This window comes from Fundulus heteroclitus, chromosome 8, assembly GCF_011125445.2.
Source record: "Fundulus heteroclitus isolate FHET01 chromosome 8, MU-UCD_Fhet_4.1, whole genome shotgun sequence".
Lineage (NCBI taxonomy): Eukaryota > Metazoa > Chordata > Actinopteri > Cyprinodontiformes > Fundulidae > Fundulus > Fundulus heteroclitus.
In genome coordinates this window covers 16,759,888-16,777,841 of record NC_046368.1, presented here as the reverse complement: position 1 = coordinate 16,777,841, position 17,954 = coordinate 16,759,888, and the positions used below count along the sequence as shown (strand labels likewise).

Genomic DNA, 17,954 nt, shown 5'->3' with positions numbered 1-17,954 from the left:
TAAATGAATACTGATCTAAATATCTTTCTGATATATATAAAAAACAAAGATGCTAATTGATTAGAAAAAACTATATTCAGTGAGTTCATTTGCAGTTACACTAAGCTGACACTGTGGAAAAATTAAGAAAAGAATATATGCTTTTATATTACAAAGTGCATAAGAGGATAGGATTGCATAATTGGTTGTGATAATCATGGCTATTATCTGTTACATGAGTGGCAAATGTTGGTAAATGGGTGGAGGGGACATCAGTAAATGAGGTAAATGAGTCCAGTAGGCTTACATTAGATTAGTTCATGTGGACCATCAAGTCTCATAGACTTAATTTTAGAATTCCCTCGTCAATGCCATCAATGCAGTGGCAAGTAGCCAGAAATACTACATTGCTTAAAGGAATAACATTGTAGTTAGCATTAGGATATGTAGTATGTTCCGAGTAGAAACACACAAACACTTCCAAATGCTGTAATGGATAACATAGACAAAAGGCTGTAAGCCAACACTTGTTTCCAGACCTTAAAAATGAACATAAGTTAAAACCACTATTCCCAATACAGCTATAAAGTCCTCAGTGTAAATGCAATTTACCACCAGGAGCAAACACTGATGCCAATTCACTCTGACTCATCAAACTGCAGGCCAAAGTCAGCAGTTAAACCAAGGAAGTGTTTGAGTGATGTTCAGGAAAGTCATAAAATTAGATGAGCTCTCAGCATTTTTTACTTTTTGAAAAGCAGAACCCTCTCAAATGGAGGCAGAACAGTAGATACCCTACAAAGCCAAGAGCAAATAACAATATGGGAAACCTAAGTGGAAAACCTTCATGTTGTTTTTTGTTTTATTTCAAAGTACATACATTGTGCTTCTTTCTCTTGACATACAAATTGGTTGTATTGAGGTTGATCTTGACAATGGTTTGAGGCTACTGTTTCAGTTAGTTCAATTCCAATTTCATTTCTTGATTTCTTTTGAAATTGTTTAAGCATATATTGACTGTGGCTCATGCTATTGTAATTTCAGACAATAAACAAACATGCCCAGCTTCTAGGACTAATTTACTTCCCCCACTGAAAAAAAAAAACAAAACAAAAAAAAAACTGTTAGATATGTTATCTTTGTGTGAAGAGAACAGGAAAAACCCATAGGGGAAAAAACCCATAGGGGGTAAGAAAATAGGGTTATATCTTTCATTTAATAAACAAAACTCACAAAAAAAATCAAATCTGCCCTAAGTACATTCTTGCAATCATATTGAGAACAAAAATTATTCTTGCTGCAAACCGAATTGTGTCCAGGATAGATTTTTTTTCTTTACTTTTGTTCTGTTTTTGTTTCTTTTTTTATGATTAGAAATTTACCAGGATTTAATAATTGTAAAATGTGGTACTTTCTTTTTAACCAACTTTAACCAATATTTTTTTTTCTCTAAGTAAATCAAATAAATGGACAAATCATTCCATCAGGTGCTAGAATATGTTGCTGTTTTAACATCTGCATCACTTATTGAAATGCCTATTTGAAAACGAGTCCTTCCTGATAAGAGAGATAATGTTCTCAGGAACCCATTAGGACCTGAAACTTGCCGTGAGAGAATGTGTTTGTCAATCTCACTTTGAAGTCTAACTTTTAGTTGCATAGAGTTATAGAGTTACAGTGTGAGGCAAGAATAAATTAGAGACAGGAAGTTGCTCCCACTTACTGAACTTATTAGGCAGGTTTACGTTGGTATTGTTATTAAGAAAGTTCGCTTTGTGACTAAGGGACTGAGAAGATTTGCAAAGACAAAAGAAAAGCCAAGCTAATACCATGCCCCAGTTCTAAACAGCCAATAATTCATAATTTGGTTACATGCAGATTTCAGGATCTCATGCTAAATGGCATCTTTGTCTGGATACACTAAGCAGTTGCAGCTTGTGTAACTCACACACAGTTGTATTAATATTATATTTTTGGTCAGTTCCACTGGAGCCTCCTGTTCCAGTCCTCGTATGCTTTCAATGGATTGTGTGTAGTGATGGACAACAGAGATGGTTAGGTTTCTGTATTGATTGTGAATATGTTGCGCGGTGGGAGGCAACTTCACATATGTCTGGTATGCTCAGTTCATGTGGTGATAATTGTTTGGACAGCATGCTGGTACTCTGCTGGTACGGTTAATGAAATTTGTGCCACATCAACTTGCAGTCTAGCCAATGCAAAAACCTTTGATAAGCAATCTTAATGGTCAAGCTTAAAAGGACTGCAGTATACAATAGGGGGGAAACAAACAACAACAAAGGCATATTTGCATTTTTCCTTTCATTTGAGTCTCTATAAATCATTCAGCAAGCAATTTTTAAAATGCCCCAGGCTAATCACCAAGAGTTAGGTTAAAAACCGAGTGACAAAACACTCAAGTACGTTTGCATGTGGCCCTTTTCTGTTAGTATCTACTCAGATCGACTCAAATTGGCCCTACACTGAAGGGTAGTGTTTGATTACAATTGAGCACCACCTGAGTACGGGTGGGCACCTCATAGAAACGTGATTTGTATGCGACACAGACACAGCGCATCAATGGAGGACATGTAAACCCTGCTGCTCAGTCTATGGCTTTTTGTCAGACTCAAAGTAAAAGCAGAGCCAGAAAATGCTGTGGTTGGCAAGAAGAGGCACTCTGGATAAGTAAGTATCAAACCGAAAGACTAGACAAGGGGTGACGGCAAGCCTCACACCCTCTCTATAGGAAGCAACCTAATACTAGCTTGCTATAATGCTTATGTACCAATTAACTTTGTGATTTCTTCACAAATGTTCAGCTACCTGTGCAACAAACTAGATCTATCTGGAACAAGAAGATATGACTTTCATTGAATGACCTTAAGGGAGAAAGGGCCCATTGCACTGTGGACATTATCTATCAGTTGAGAGTGCAGTTGAGAATATCAAGATATTTCATATATATATATATATATATATATATATATATATATATATATATATATATATATATATATATATATATATATGATATTTGATCTATGAGTTCCACTTCCCATAGAGGTTGTTACATGCACATGTTGTGTATGTGTAAAGGTATTAATGATTGGTGTCAGCTAAAGAACATACTTATTTGATTTTTTTTTTTTTATTGCAGGAAGATAACTTTATTTTAGGCAACATATAATTAAGAAAAGTGTCCCTGTTCATCTGTTGATGTGACATATGCATCTGATCTGGTGTAAAAGGGCCTTACGTGGCACATGGTCACAGTGTCACTAAGGATTTTATCACTAGTTCTTCATTGTTCATGTCGACATTCTTCTTATTGCCTTAGTGGGAACAGAAGTTTTAACTAAGCTCACTCCTAAAGTTGAACACATGATGCTGCATTACTGTAAAGTTATTTTCAGATAAACTATGATAGTTTCAGTTGATACACACAGCAGTATTTGCAAACAAATCTGTGCCCAACTTGAACCAATAGACGCATTTTTGTGTTTCAGGGCTTAGCTATGCGGGTTTTTGCCTTTGCAGATGTGCGGGCTTGTGTGTGACCTTGCATATGAATGTGGCCCCATTATGGCTTCTTGTTGATGTTGGCTGACAGTTTTCAGAAAAATAGATATAAAAAAAAGGGAAAAGTTTTACTTTGAGCCCAAAAAATCAACTAACAAAAAAAAGCATCTTTAATAATGTCAGCCAACATACATTTTAATCAAATTTTATACACATGGTATGCCTACAAACTAAAACTTCACATTTTTAAATCATAATAAAATTATAATTTTAGGACAGGTGGTTATTTTTAAATAGCAAAAACTTTTTTTTTTGTCAATTCTTCATTCCTTAACTTTGCCATTGCAGAAGTTTAAACACGCCTTTTAAAATGCCAGATTTGTAAGTAGAAAAATAGAGAGATCATTTCAGAACTTATTTTCACCTTTAATGTAAAGAACCTTAAAAAGATTTTGTAGTCTTTTATACAGATTTTATATTTCATAGCTGGAAAAGAACCATTTCATTCCTAAATACTAAACCTTAGTGCATCTGTTTTTTTTCTATTTGTTATATATTTTGATTGATGAGGGAGAAACCCCGGGGGCGGAGGTGGCGCAGAGGTTGAGTGCGCGACCCATGTGCATGACCCATGTTCAGAGGCTTCAGTCCTTGATGTGGCCATTTCTGATTCAAGTGCCAGCCCATGGACCTTTACTGCATGTCTTCCCCCTCTCTCCCTCAACCCCATTTCCTGTCAGCTGACTTGTCAAATTTCATTTCTAAGTGCTGCATGTAGTTCATATAGATAGCACTGTTGTTTTGCAACAAGAAAGTCCTGGGTTTGAATCCTGGCCTAGGGTCTATCTGCATTAAGTTTGCATGTTCTCCCTGTGCATGCGTGGCTTCTCTCTGGGTACTACAGCTTCCTCTAGGGCTAAATTGCCTTTAGCTATGAGTGTGCGAATGCATGGTTGCTTGTTTTGCATGCCTCTATGTTACAATGTGATGGGCTGGTGACCTTCCCACGGTGTGCACACCCAAGTGCGTACAGATAATAAATGGAAGACTTTTTTGTCCAACTGTTTGCCCCAATCACTTCTGATTTAGGAATGTTTTGCTGATACATAAATTATAAGTCACATAATCTAATTTCATTACAGTAGACTATTTGTAGGCAGTACAACATTACTTTAAATCTAAGTAAAGTCGGTGCAAAAGTGCTGCTACAAATTAATGCATGGTCGGTACAAAATGTTCATCGGCAGATGGGTATAACAAAAAAAGAAAGATGTCCCTTTATATTTCCACAAAGAGAAAGTTTTGTCCATGTATTTAACCCATCCCTTAGGGAGCGGTGGGCTGCCTGAACGGCACCCAGGGAGCTATCTGGGGCTAACGGTGTTGCTCAGGGACCCACGGCGGCAGTCTGCAGGGATCAAACCAAGTACCTGCAGCCTTGTCAGAACACAAGCCTGCTGCTCTAACCACTAGGCCATTACTGTGAGAGTAGCAATAGTAAGTTGCACTAAGGTAAAATAAACACAACCCCATGTTTGTGACAGAACCATTCTGTCTTTTGAAAAATACCACAATCCTTCCTGAACCCTGAGTGATTAGTGACCTCATGCCCAAGTCTTTCTGATAAGTCCGCTGACTGAAGCTCGTAATAATATCTTTAAAATCTGAAGATGCCCTAATGATCAACAACAGTATGCATTCCTTGCAATGATTTATAATAAACATAGTTGGACTATTTACTTTTTTCTACAGAAGCCTGATACAACAGAAAGGTATCATTTAAAAGTAAAATCAATATCTTTATAGAGGAAGATGGGAAATGACACCAGTAGGGTTTTTTATTCCATGGGGCATTATGATCTCTGCAAGCTCTCTCTCTGCTTGCTCTCCAAATGCCATAGTAATGATTAGGAAACTTTCACCGGCATTTCTTAGTCATATCCACAATTTACAAACAGTGCATACAAATCAGATGCATCTGTCATATTTTGTCTTTTAAAACATACAAGACAATGAAGTCTTTTGGTGTGTCCTGCAGCAGAATTCACAGGCTCCTTCAAGCGGACAACTTTTAACTTTAGGGGTGATGGTTCCACCAAAAAATAACAAATGTTAACTTGATTTTAACATTTGTTGGAATTTCAAACCAACAATAAAGGGGTATAAGTTTACATATGTACATATTTTAACTTTCTAGCCTACAAAAGTTGACAGAAATGGTCATCTAATAACAGAAGTAGAAACCTTGACAGATAAATTACACTGAGTCAGCATAGTTTTAAAAAGGCCAAGAATAAATTGACATAGTCCCTCCCATAATACCACCATCAGAACAGGGTAAGGGAAGATAATCCAACCTATTGTTCAGTTGTGTAGAACTACATGGACATAATTTCCAAGAATTTATCCTGAAGCCAGCATATTTTATTTTAAGAAAAGATATTCAGAGTTCCTACATTGATGGATGGGGCGCATTATGTGAAAGACCAGAGCTGGAATCGTAAAGACTAGGATGGAATCGTAATATTGACAGAGTAGATGTGAAACTGTGAGAGCTGTCCTGTGTCCTTTTTTTGCCTGGGAGGTCTCTTTCTTCATACTTTCTTGACCCCATTATGTCTCCTTCATCACCCATTGCCACTCACCCCCATCCCCTTCCCAAGCCAAGTAATAATTTACCCCCAACTGATACAACCACCCACCCTGTGTCTCCTCTTTACCCTTCAAACTCTGCACTATAATTTACTCTGTCACCCTGACCTCCCAGCCGTTGGCCATTCCAAACAAACCACCACTCATTGATGGAGCCAAAGGAGCCAAGATGTCAGCCATTCCTCCTGTTGTTTGCCCCAGCTTAGATGAAGGCCAGTGACCTGACAGCAAGAGGTCAATTGCACCCCTCCCCCTATCCACTCATTCAAATTGCAGGGAAACATTTTGAGGTAAGAATTACCTTTCTGTGTGGTCAACCCAAAAAATCTTCCGAAGCTGGACCCAAAAACGTTAGATAGACCCCAAATCTGTCATTAAGTAATCTCTCACCACTTATTCATAGTTTTTGATAAAAACGTGTAGTTCAGAAAGGGTTACGTAGAAATCCAGTGGATTGAAATCTGTTTTCAATTTACTCATCCATCTAAACACTATGTTTTTACCCCTTAAAGGGGTAAGTTACGTGTTTGTAAATGGAGACATTATTCCCAGGCCTAGATCTTCTCTGGGTGTTCTAGATGTCCACTAGAAACCAGGGCACCTTGTGAGGTTAATGTTGGATGTGTTTCTAAAGTGGTTCCGTGTTGAACTGCCTACTTGAACAGACTGAGCTACTTGAGTAGTTGTTTTAACTGTTAAGTATACCTGTAAGTAATCTGATCTTAGTAGAACTACATCTGGGCCTTTTTCTTTTAAAAAAGGGCAGTGAACAAACATTATAATAAAGACCAAGGGATACACCAGACAGGTTAGGAAAAAAAAAGTTGTGAAGAAGTTTAAAGCAGGATTAGGCTATAAAACAACATGCCAACTTTTTAACATATCACAGAACAGAGTACTATTTAACTCATCATCCCAAAATGGAAAGTGAAAGGCACCGCTGAAACCCTATCAAGGCATAGTTGTCCACCTGATGGACTCGGCAAGGATATTATTGATAAAAGAAGCAGCTAGGAACCCCCTGGTAGCTCTGGAGGATCAAATAGATCCAAAACTCAGGCTTGAGAATCTGTCACAGTATATATTTTAGTCTTCACTCCACAAATCTTCTGTTTATGGAGAAGTGGCATGTAGAAAATAATGAAAATTTGCAACAACAAAAAAACTTGAAAGATCAGCCTACATGCAGGTCTCTATATTTGGCAGACAACTAACACAGCAGAACTCTCTGAACGTGCCATTCTTGCCCTGAAAAAATGAGGGCAGTAGCATCATCCTGTGTGGAGTTTTTTTTTAACAGGGAGAAAAAAGTTGTTTAGAATGAATAGGCAGACGGATGGAGCTACATGCAAGAAAGTCCTGGAAGAAAATTAGGGTAAATGCTCACCTTCCAATAGGATATCAACCTAAATGTACAACCCAGAGCTACAATGAAACTGTTTACATTAAAGCATATGATGTTTTAGAAGTGATCACTCTATGTTCAGCAAAAATCAACCTGAGAATTTTTCATAAGACTTAAAGAATTATTGCTCACCAATGGTGTTTATCCAATCTGACTAAGTCTGTGCTTGTTTGTAAATTTCCCAGGAACCTACCCCAGACAATTTGCAGTTGTAATCGCAGCAAAACGTGGTTCTATAAAGCAAAAAAATTACATTTTGAAATCCATGTATCCTCTTTCTTCTACTTCAAAATTAAGTGTTAGTTTGTGTTGGTCCATCAAAATGTATTCTAATTTAGGACACTAGAGGTTTTGATTGTAACCTGATAGTATGTAGAAATGTCCAAATTGTATGAATAGTTTTGCAAAACCCTGTTCTCAGTTCTTTATTCTGTAATAAATGTGTAAAGGAAAACTATGTACCTAAAACAACTATGCTTATTTACTACAGAGCTTCTCTTGAAGCCTAACAGACAAGATCCCACATGGTCTCATAAGAAAAAAATATACAGCCATTTCCACTGACCACTACCACTGGAATGCAACCACAGCTAGTGAAATGTACCACAGTAGTAAAACTACCTACAGTACATCAACAGTCAGCAAAGTGTGCCAAAACCTCCAAATAAATACATCCTTACTGGAGGCAACCTTCCACAGATACTACCATTCAACCAGGAAGTTCTGCACTTTTGAAACTTAGATTTCATCACATCTTGCATAACGTGCATACCCACCCTTTTTTTGTGTTTTATCTAGCACTTTCCTTCTCATGTGAATTTCACTGATAGCACGACAGCGAGATGGTATAACACGCAGCAGCGCCATGTATAGCGCAATTTGTATCAAGTCAGCACATTCCATGAAAGAAAAGCACTAAGGTCTCACCGCAGTGTGCAGATAATACCTTCAACAAGTCATCTGTTTGCCCTTGCTTCATGGAACATAGGAAAAAAACAAATGTGGGCGACTACTGACCTGTGACTTAGGAAACAAATGTTGGGAAAATAGGCCTGAAAGCACAGAAGCAGCGGTGGCTTGCATGGGTTCCAGAGGGTATTGAAAAGGATGTCTGCTGTTACATGAGCATATTTTAGTGGATAGTTTCCACAGATAAATAAACACCTTTTACTGACTTGTCTAGAATTACCTCACACCAAACTCAGGAGCAAAATCATAAACACCCAGCCATTCTAGGCCTTTCACAGAAAACATTTTGAGGAGAAACAACTGTTCAAGACAGAATTATATGGCCTAATGTTTTTAATGTGTTTAAATCAATTCAATATACAGTGTGCTTGCAGCATTCAGTCAGTTACCATTGGCTGAAACTCACCACCCGAACTCACCTGTCTGTGTATCGGCGTATTGGTTCAATTAGTATCAGGCCGTGTGGGGCATGGGTGAAGGCTGGTTGACGCAACAGGCGGTAGCGAAGTGGTTTGCAATGCCTGCAAAATATGCAGTCTGGTCTGGATCTCAGTAAAGTTGCGTCAATCTCTAGGTGTTGCTCCATTGTGTAAAACTGTACACCATACACCTCTTCTTCCACGTCCAGTTTCAGAGTCAATGGGGTGTCACAGAAAACATTACTGGGGCCCAGCGAAATGTTGTTTCCACTCACAGTCAGAAGCAAGATGTCATGGATAGCAGGCAGAGCGCTCTCCTCTGGACTGAAAAACGTCACCCATACAGTCAACAAATCAGGCACCACTGGGTGCTGGAACTCCAGTTGCAGCATACAGCCCTGTGGAGGGCACTCTGACAGGCCAACAACACCTTGGTCTGTTCCTGCATTTGGGCTCCACGTGCGCACGCTTGGCTCACAGGATTGCTCTACATCTGGAGGGCCTGTAGGATAAGTTGTAAAACAGATAACATGTAAATACAACACAGAAAATAAATGACTGAAATTTGAAAATCTGATAGTTTTGTAAATGTATTAATATTCCTCCACTCATATTTTATCATATAACAACCAAAAGCTTTGATGTATTTTATTGGTATTCATATGAAAGACCAGAGCAAAGTAATGCATTATGGTTAAGTAGAACGAAAGTGATGTTTGAAACCAAACATGTTAAAGATTCTGGCATACATATGATTTTAGCCAGTGGTTAGAAAAGTTAGCTTAGCAAGCTCATTTTCTGCAAACGAAAATATTAGATGTGCTACCATTAAACCGATGATAAATAAGGACACTTAAGGAAGCTAATGCTAACTCTTGTTGATAACCACTTAAAAACACATTAATATGAAAGCTAACATGTCTGCAAACAGTTTCTAAGCTTAGCGCAAATGACAATGTGATAAACAAAAAGTTATCGGCGCAACTTTTTTTGGATTAGCACAACTGTACCCAACACTGGATTTAGCCAGACGTGTCTCTACCAAATGTGCAGATCTGGAGAGGAAGGCCCCATCCACACAGACACAAGATTATAGCCTCATTTATACTACCCTTTTTTAACCGTGCCGAGAACGGTCCGAGCTCGGTAACTGAGATAACTATTGAGTGTAAATGGAACCCAAACTGAACTGAACTGCGCCAGACAAAACCGAACCGCGCCAAATCTAGAGCTGTGTAGGCCCGTTTACACTACACCTAAAAACCAAGCCATGCCGAGACCGGTCCGAGCTTGGTCCAGTTAACTGAGATAAATGCAGCCGTTTACACACAAGAGTTATCTCGGTTCCTTGGTTGCTCCTCGCCTCCTAGTGGCAATGTGTGGTACTACCGCTCTCTGGGATTGAAGGCGGGACCGAGCAAATCAAAATGGCGGCGCCTGTAACATTCAGGATGTTATTGTTAGACAGAGTCGGCTTTTGGGACGTGGATAAGACAAATGAACGTCTAATAAGGATTTACAGACGCAGGAAACAACAACAGACGCTGAGGTTCATAAGCAGAGTCATCACTGGAAACTGTGTGGCACGGTAAGGAAGCTAGTATTATTATGAATGTCTGAAATTTGTCTGAATGGAGTGTGAATCGGGACGTGCAGCCAGACACGCCAGAAAAACCGCGGACAGTCAGCTGACTGTAAGGGGATGATGCGGTCTGCTCATGCGCTCCTCGTTATCAGGGAACCGGGCCAAAAAAAACCAGGCCGAGACCTGCTCAGGAACTGGTCTGCAGTTAGCGCGGTCCGGTTATCGTTAGAGCGGTCTGGTTCAGTCTGCTGACCATTTACACACAAGAGTTATCTCGGTTACCGAGCTCGGACTGGTCTCGGCTCGGTTAAAAAAGTGTAGTGTAAACGGGCCTTATGATAGTAGGTCTCGGCACAGTTTTTCACTGGCTCGGTTCTCTAATAACAAAGAGCGCATGAGCAGACCGCGTCATCTCCTTACAGGCAGCTGACTAATTTAGCAGTTTCAGACATTCAAATACTAGCTTCCCTACCATGCCACACGATTTCCAGTGATGATTCTGCTTAGCTGTGTGATGAACCTCAACCTCTGTCATTGTTTCCTGCGTCTGTAAGACCTGATTAGACGTTCGTTTGTCTTATCCACTTCCCAAAAAGCCTACTCTGTCAAGTAAATTTACCAAAGGTTGCCTTCTCTTCGCCTGACTCTCCGCAAACAACGAAATATCACAATTATAACCAAACATGACTTCCTGAATGTTATGAGCGCCTGCATTTTTATTTGCTTGATTCCCTCCTTCAATCCTAGAGAACAGTAGTACCGTAGATCATCACTAGAAGGCGAGGAACTGTGCCAGCGTGATGTGTAAATGGTCATAAGAACCAAGCTCGGCACGGTTAACTGATCCAAGCTCGGTCCGAACTCGGCATGGATCGGTTAAAAAAGGGTAGTGTAAATGGGGCTTATGTGTATCTGTAAAGGTATTTTGTCATTTAGGCTGCGCGTCCGCATGGATACTGCATTTGGGAGGCTAAACGATCATTTTTGAAACTGAGTCTCAGAGAGGATACATTTTATAACACTGCTTTCATTTTTCCATGTGAACATGCGAGCTGCATCTTTTCTTAAATGACGACCTCATAGATTCGCCTCTCTCGATCGCATGCATGCACCTCACTCACAAATAACAGAGGTGGCGCCACCCGGTGTTGCATCTTTGTTATGTCTATAGGTAGTATCCTTGGACTCTTCCTTCCTACCAAGCCCACCCTATGCAGCGTTTCCACCTGTGTCTGATACCACCCCCCATGGTGTTGTGTTTTCTTCACGAGTTATCTGGTGTCACAGCGCCACCCATGGGCCCTGCATACATACTGCAACCTTTTCAGTTGTGCTGCATCCGCTTGTGATGGTGCAGTTTTTTTCTTAATAGTTTGTTAAACTTTACAATGTTAGTCTCTGTGTAGACTAAGCTTAAGATTTCTTCTCTATGTTTACCTAACACCCGAATAACCTTTGACCTAAACAAGAGGTGCCCAAATCCAATCCTTCAGCAGCTTTTAGAGGCACTTCTTCTCCAACACACCAAAATAAAATGAATGACTCATGCACAGGCCTCTGCGGAGCTGTGGAAATTCAGTCATTTGATTCAGGTGCTGAATTCAGGTGCTGAATCAAATATGATACAACCAAATATGCAATCAACTACCAAATATGCAATCAACTATCTAAAATTTGCAGTATAGCAGCTCTCAAGGACTGGACTTCTGCACCCTGACCTAAACCCTTCCATTTTAACTCCGGCTATAGGTTTAGGCTCAATGTGCTGCTCAAAGAGGAACCTCCACCTTAGTCTTGAGTCTTTTGCGGCGTTTTCCTCCAGAATTGGAGCATGATGATGCACACAAACATGTTACATAGTGAGGATTGTGTATTCAGGGTCTTTGGTTGTCAGTCACGCAGGTTTTGTGTGAATGCCTAATATTTCAATTTTGGTCTCATTTTACACATGTTTGCTGTGTCCCCTACGTCTTTGAACACATACTCCATAGAATAATGCTCATACCTTTCTTTCAACAATCATGGCACTCCTCGATAAAGGTAAGCATTTGGAAAAAATGCTTGCCTAATACCTGTCCTATCTAAATCCTAACGCTGCTTTACACATTCCCACAATTTTATCCCTGACCTGTCAGTTGTTTTACTTGGTCTTTAAGATGCTGTTTGCTTACTAATGTTCTTAAACAAACCTCTGAGGCCATCAAAGAACAGCTGTTTGTATGCTAAGGTTAAATTGCACACAAATGGACTATAATTACTCTTTATAGTAGTCTTTTGATGGCAATTGATTGCTCTGGATTTTAATTGGGGGGTTTTAGAGTAAAAGGAGCTAAAATAAAAGCACAACACGCCCATCGGATTTTTAACATTTCTATCAAAAATAACTATTTTCCTTTAACTTCACAGGTGTGCATTACTTTGCAATAATTGTTTCTGGTTATATTGTGAAAACAAATTAAAGACTTCAAGCGGTTATTAATTGTTTTGTGGGGCAAGAAAATCTAAATAGCTTGCTTTAGTTAAGGAATCTCAAATATTCTTTGAACGGTTGAAAAAAAACCCATTTAAGATGGGTTTGGAAACAGAACTTGCATCAGTCATGTTTTTGGTGTTTCTAAAGATATCACAAGATCAGGTTTAAGGTGAAACTAAGAGTTCATTGTGAGTCCATCTGCAGAGGAAAGGCAGAGCTGAGGTGTGTACCTTCTGAGAGGGGCCCTGTGCAGGGTTCTCACTTCAGCGCAGTCATTACAACCTCAAACAGTCACACTCCAGCCATATTTGGAGTCCACACACAGCTAACTCGCATTATCCCAAGTGACGTACACTAACATTCATCAAGCACTTTCAGGAGCCAGCAAGCGGTAGACACTATGTTCTCCCTCGTTTTCCTTTTGTGCAATTCCAAGCTGGCAACCATCGAAGCCATTTGCTAACCTCATTTCTGGGCACCATGCAAAATTCCAGTGTTTAATCAAGTGAGGATTGAAAATGGATTCCAAGCCACATTATCTCAACATATTTATTATCTTACTGTAAGTGTGTGTGTGGCCAGAGTGAAGGTGAATTAAAGAAAAGCAAGTCAGTGAAAAAAGAAGAGATGGAGAAAAAAGGGGAGGGGGGGGGGGGTCTGCTGGAAGAGAAAGAGCCAAGGTGCTCCAAGAGCTTGGCTGCGCTCTGCTCATGTAGTCCTTGCTTTCTGAGCATATTTTCATAGAGTTTGCAACGAAAAGAACTGCAGCCACTGAAAATATTTTGTAATGTCAGCTGTTATGATGGGCTCGACTTTTGCTCTGGCGCTGTTGGTAATGTTGTTGGAGACTTAAGAGGAGACAGAGCAGGGTTGTCATCCATTGTCTGACCTAATGCAAAACAAACTGTTTCACAGCCAAGCAAGAATGTATCCCCTGATTGACAAGGCTGTCTGTGCACACACAGGATGTGAACTACTATCAAAACCACTTTGATTTATTTGTAGAATACAGTTGTTTGCAGATGAAGCAGCTATATCGGCAACAGATTGTCAAAACTGACAGCAAAAACTGGGGTTGATACTATAATCAAGAACACACGAATCCAATAAGATTTAATTACTGGATGACTGCTGTCCATTAAATTCTAACTTCTGTTTAAATAGAGAATAAGACTTGGGAGCAAAGGAACAATGAACATTTGAACTTTTTTATATCAATCATTCATGTATAAATACGTAAGAAAAATCAGTAGATTATGGATAGTTACCCCATTTTTTGTGCTAGGCTGAACTTGAGCATGTTAATTTAATAGAGTAAAGTGTTTGTATTTTAAATCTCTTAGTATGCGTGCCTTATTGTGAACAAGAATATGCTTCGTCAGGCAGCATATAACTTGGCTGAATAAATGGTTGTGGTCAGATTCCTGCAGTCAGGCTCTGGTGTAGGATAATTGTTTTTTATGTGTTTTGCTTTGTACATTGGTTCAAGAATTTCATTTTACATAAATTTTTAAATCTAGACATGTAACAATCAACTTTTACAGTAAATCAAACAATTGGTGGTGATGTTTTAACATCTATGTCAGACTTATACCGAACGTCAGTTAATGACAACATGTCCATGAGTTGCAATTTGTGGTTGGTGTTTAGAAATGATGGCCAATGCAAGAAAAAATAATGCGCGAGCAAGGTTTTTTTTATATAAATGCAAGCTTCTTAGCTGTAACGAAAGCTAAAATTCATAGACAATAAACTGCTTTTCAGCAGACAATTGAAATAATTGAGGAGACCATGGAAAAAGGAAAATTACAAGGTTATAATTTAGCAACTGAGCTAATGTTGCAGTCATGCTATTTTTGAGTCCTGGTAGTCACAAAGGAATACAGTAAGAAACATAGCTATGGTTGAGGTGCTGACACTGGCATTTTCCAAAGCAAAGTCCTTTGGTGTCAGTCTTATTTATAATGTGTGGTTTTAAACTGGTCCTGTTCTTTTCTTTATACATTTGGGATTTTATGGATCTGTATGCCTGGCAATACATATTGCATTCCTTTTTATAAAGAAAATTTTTGGAATAATTGAAAATATAGATTTTTGGAATTCCTTAAGCCCTGAATATGAGCCTACATTTCAGTCAATGGAAAAATAACATGTTTTGTTTTTTTTATTGTGTGAGATCAGTGTCAGTCCAGGGGTCTACATCGTAAGACTGTTGAGATTTCAGGTCTGGCTTTCTGGTCAACAAATAAGTTCTAGAACGATAATGGAATTCAACTCATTATCTGGCATCAAACATGGTGTAATGCTGATGTCATCCCAAGTACACCACTGATTGGTTGACCAATCCCTCCTGACATCTCCTCTAAAATCCTCTGTGTATCAGAAACCTAATACCATTAATAATAAAAATGTCAGAACCACCCAGCAATGACCTCTGCCAAAACTAAGATCTGGCTGTTTTAAAGAGCTGTTGTGCTGAGATTTCCCCATCAGACAAGCGAAATTAAAGCTGGCAACAGTCGCACACCTGACCTAATCCAGTTGTCTCAGTTAGAGGTGATAAAGCTGAGCAAGAAGCTTAGCTCTATCTTTAATGATGAGAGTTCTGATGCTCTTAGCAGATAGTTGTATTTGTCACCTCCATTTACTTTGCCCTCTCACATTAAGCTAGCAACTGAAACATTTAGTCAGTAAAAAACCCTTTCTTTAGGTTCCTGAGAGGCTTGTAAACTCTTGATAAATCTTAGATGTTTGTTCTTAGACGTCTGTGCGTTTCTTGATTAGCGAATAGAAATCAGATCAGTGGGGTTAAAGAGTAGCTCATCCCCAAATCGATTTTATGCTGATAAACTGCATATTAGTTGAAATCCTGCTTTTATGTTTGAAACCATTTGTGTGTCGCCCTCCTAAGGTTTAACAAGTGCCTTGCATTGAATTTTTAGTCAGTGTCGCTATCGGTTCAACGGATATTATGAGGTCACCCAGAAAATAATGTAATGAAAAAAAACAACATCCTTTCCAATTGATACTTTACTAAAAGAAAAAAAGTAACTAAAGTGTTTCAACAAAGCCTCTTTGTCTTTAATGCTTAAATTATTAAAATTTCAATCTAGAAATGTAATGTTTTTATAATCAACCATATATACACATACATACATACATACATACATACATACATACATACATGCACACACACACACACACATACACACATATATATATATATATATATATATATATATATATATATATATATATATATATATATACAAAGCAGAACATGAAGATTCCATGATGCAGAAAGAGCCCAGGCCGGCATTGCTCCAAGGCAACTGTGCAACCAACATTTTGTCAGCCCCTAATATCATCAGTTATCTCAAATTATTTTAAACAACCAAACGGCAAGTTCTTCTGTCTCAGTTCCACTGTCCAATGTAATTATAAGCCTGCAAAAAACATCAGTATACAATGATATGTTTATATTCTTCTGAAATATTTAAATTGTATTATATATAACATTCAACGTTTCTGGGCATTAAATGGGCTACTGTAATCATACAATAGTGTTTTAGAGAAGGAATGTGGTAAACCTTTGGTGCTAGCACAACTCATGCATTACTCTACATAATGATTGACCTAAAACAATTAGATGGCCTTAGCACTTCACCCTACCACTCTACACCAAAAAGCAACATTAGCCATTAACACGAAGATACAAAATATAGCAATTAAAGTTAAGGGGCAGGCTAAATGTGAAATGAGATTTGCCAGGTCTATGAGATATGTGGGACAGAGCTAATTTATAGTTTGTGTGTTAGCATAAAAAAGTATAGAGACGATGTGTTCGTGTCCTTTTTTATTGGAAATAAGTACACCTACAGGTTTGCGCTTGTAGTCAATAGACACCTAAACAAACTTGCAAACATTCTTTTTAACTTCTTTTAAAAAGCATCATCAATATACCATCATTCTAAACCATGACAAGTACTGCTCAAAGTATAAGTGACATTATAATGAATTTAGAAAAGCAAAACTGCAAATTACTGCTGGAATGAGACCAGTATGAGATTATAAACCAGTCCAAAGAGTGGAATGGATAAACAGAACAGGAATATGTCCGGGCATGCACACTTTATGCTTTCTAAGAAGTGTCTGCTTCTGGCTCTCACTATCTATGACTCACTGTCACCCTGTGTTACACACTTCCTCACTCAGAAGGCAGAAATCAACCTGCTCCAACCTTTAGCACTGACACACTTACAAACAAAAAGATACTTTGCAGACACAGATGCACTTTTAAGGGGAATAAGGCTGCAATACTTGGAAATTAGTGTTTTGCTACATTAATGACTTTTGTAATACATTGACAATTGGAAGTCAATCAAACCCAATTTAAATTTAAAAAGTTTATCTTAACCAAATGAGAAAGGTTGCCTCCATTTATGTCACCAGATTTATTTCCTCTTTAGAAAAAGAAACTGCAATTTAGGTTAGGACAGTGTTGGTTTAACTGTGGTTTCAAGATAAAATCAGGGAGAAAATTTGGGCTCTACTAATTAGTGTCTTTATTTTTTATACACACAAAATGTCCATCATAATACAAAAAAGGGCTGCCCGGTGGTGCAGTTAGTGGCACTGATGCCTTGAAGGTCCTGCTGGGTTCAAATCCCGGCAAGGGGACTTCCCTCTCGCCAATGACCACTGGAGACAAGCACCAGCCCCTCTGCAACCATGCATGGAAAATCAGGTATAGTCAATGGATGGATAATATTAAAGGGGGGGGGGTAACTATCCGATTGGAGCCTACTACCATGTCATGTGAGCAAACCAATACTCTGCCTAAAAAGTTCACTCATTTGCAAAAAACAAATAATTAGTTTAGAATTTTGGAGGGAATTTGACAAAAATGGCAAGTTGACAGCAACAGTGTAAGAAATGTGAATGTTAAAC

At 38.7% G+C, this 17,954-nt stretch overlaps 1 protein-coding gene across 2 annotated transcripts in view; it reads right to left on the bottom strand.

The window, feature by feature from the left end:
* Positions 1-17,954, bottom strand: part of pappaa (pregnancy-associated plasma protein A, pappalysin 1a) — a 137,445-nt gene that overhangs the window by 81,694 nt on the left and 37,797 nt on the right. For both annotated transcript variants that reach the window (XM_012874543.3, XM_012874544.3), the window contains exon 7: positions 8,947-9,448. In XM_012874543.3, the coding sequence (XP_012729997.1) occupies positions 8,947-9,448 (502 nt within the window). The remainder of the gene's footprint in view (positions 1-8,946; positions 9,449-17,954) is intronic.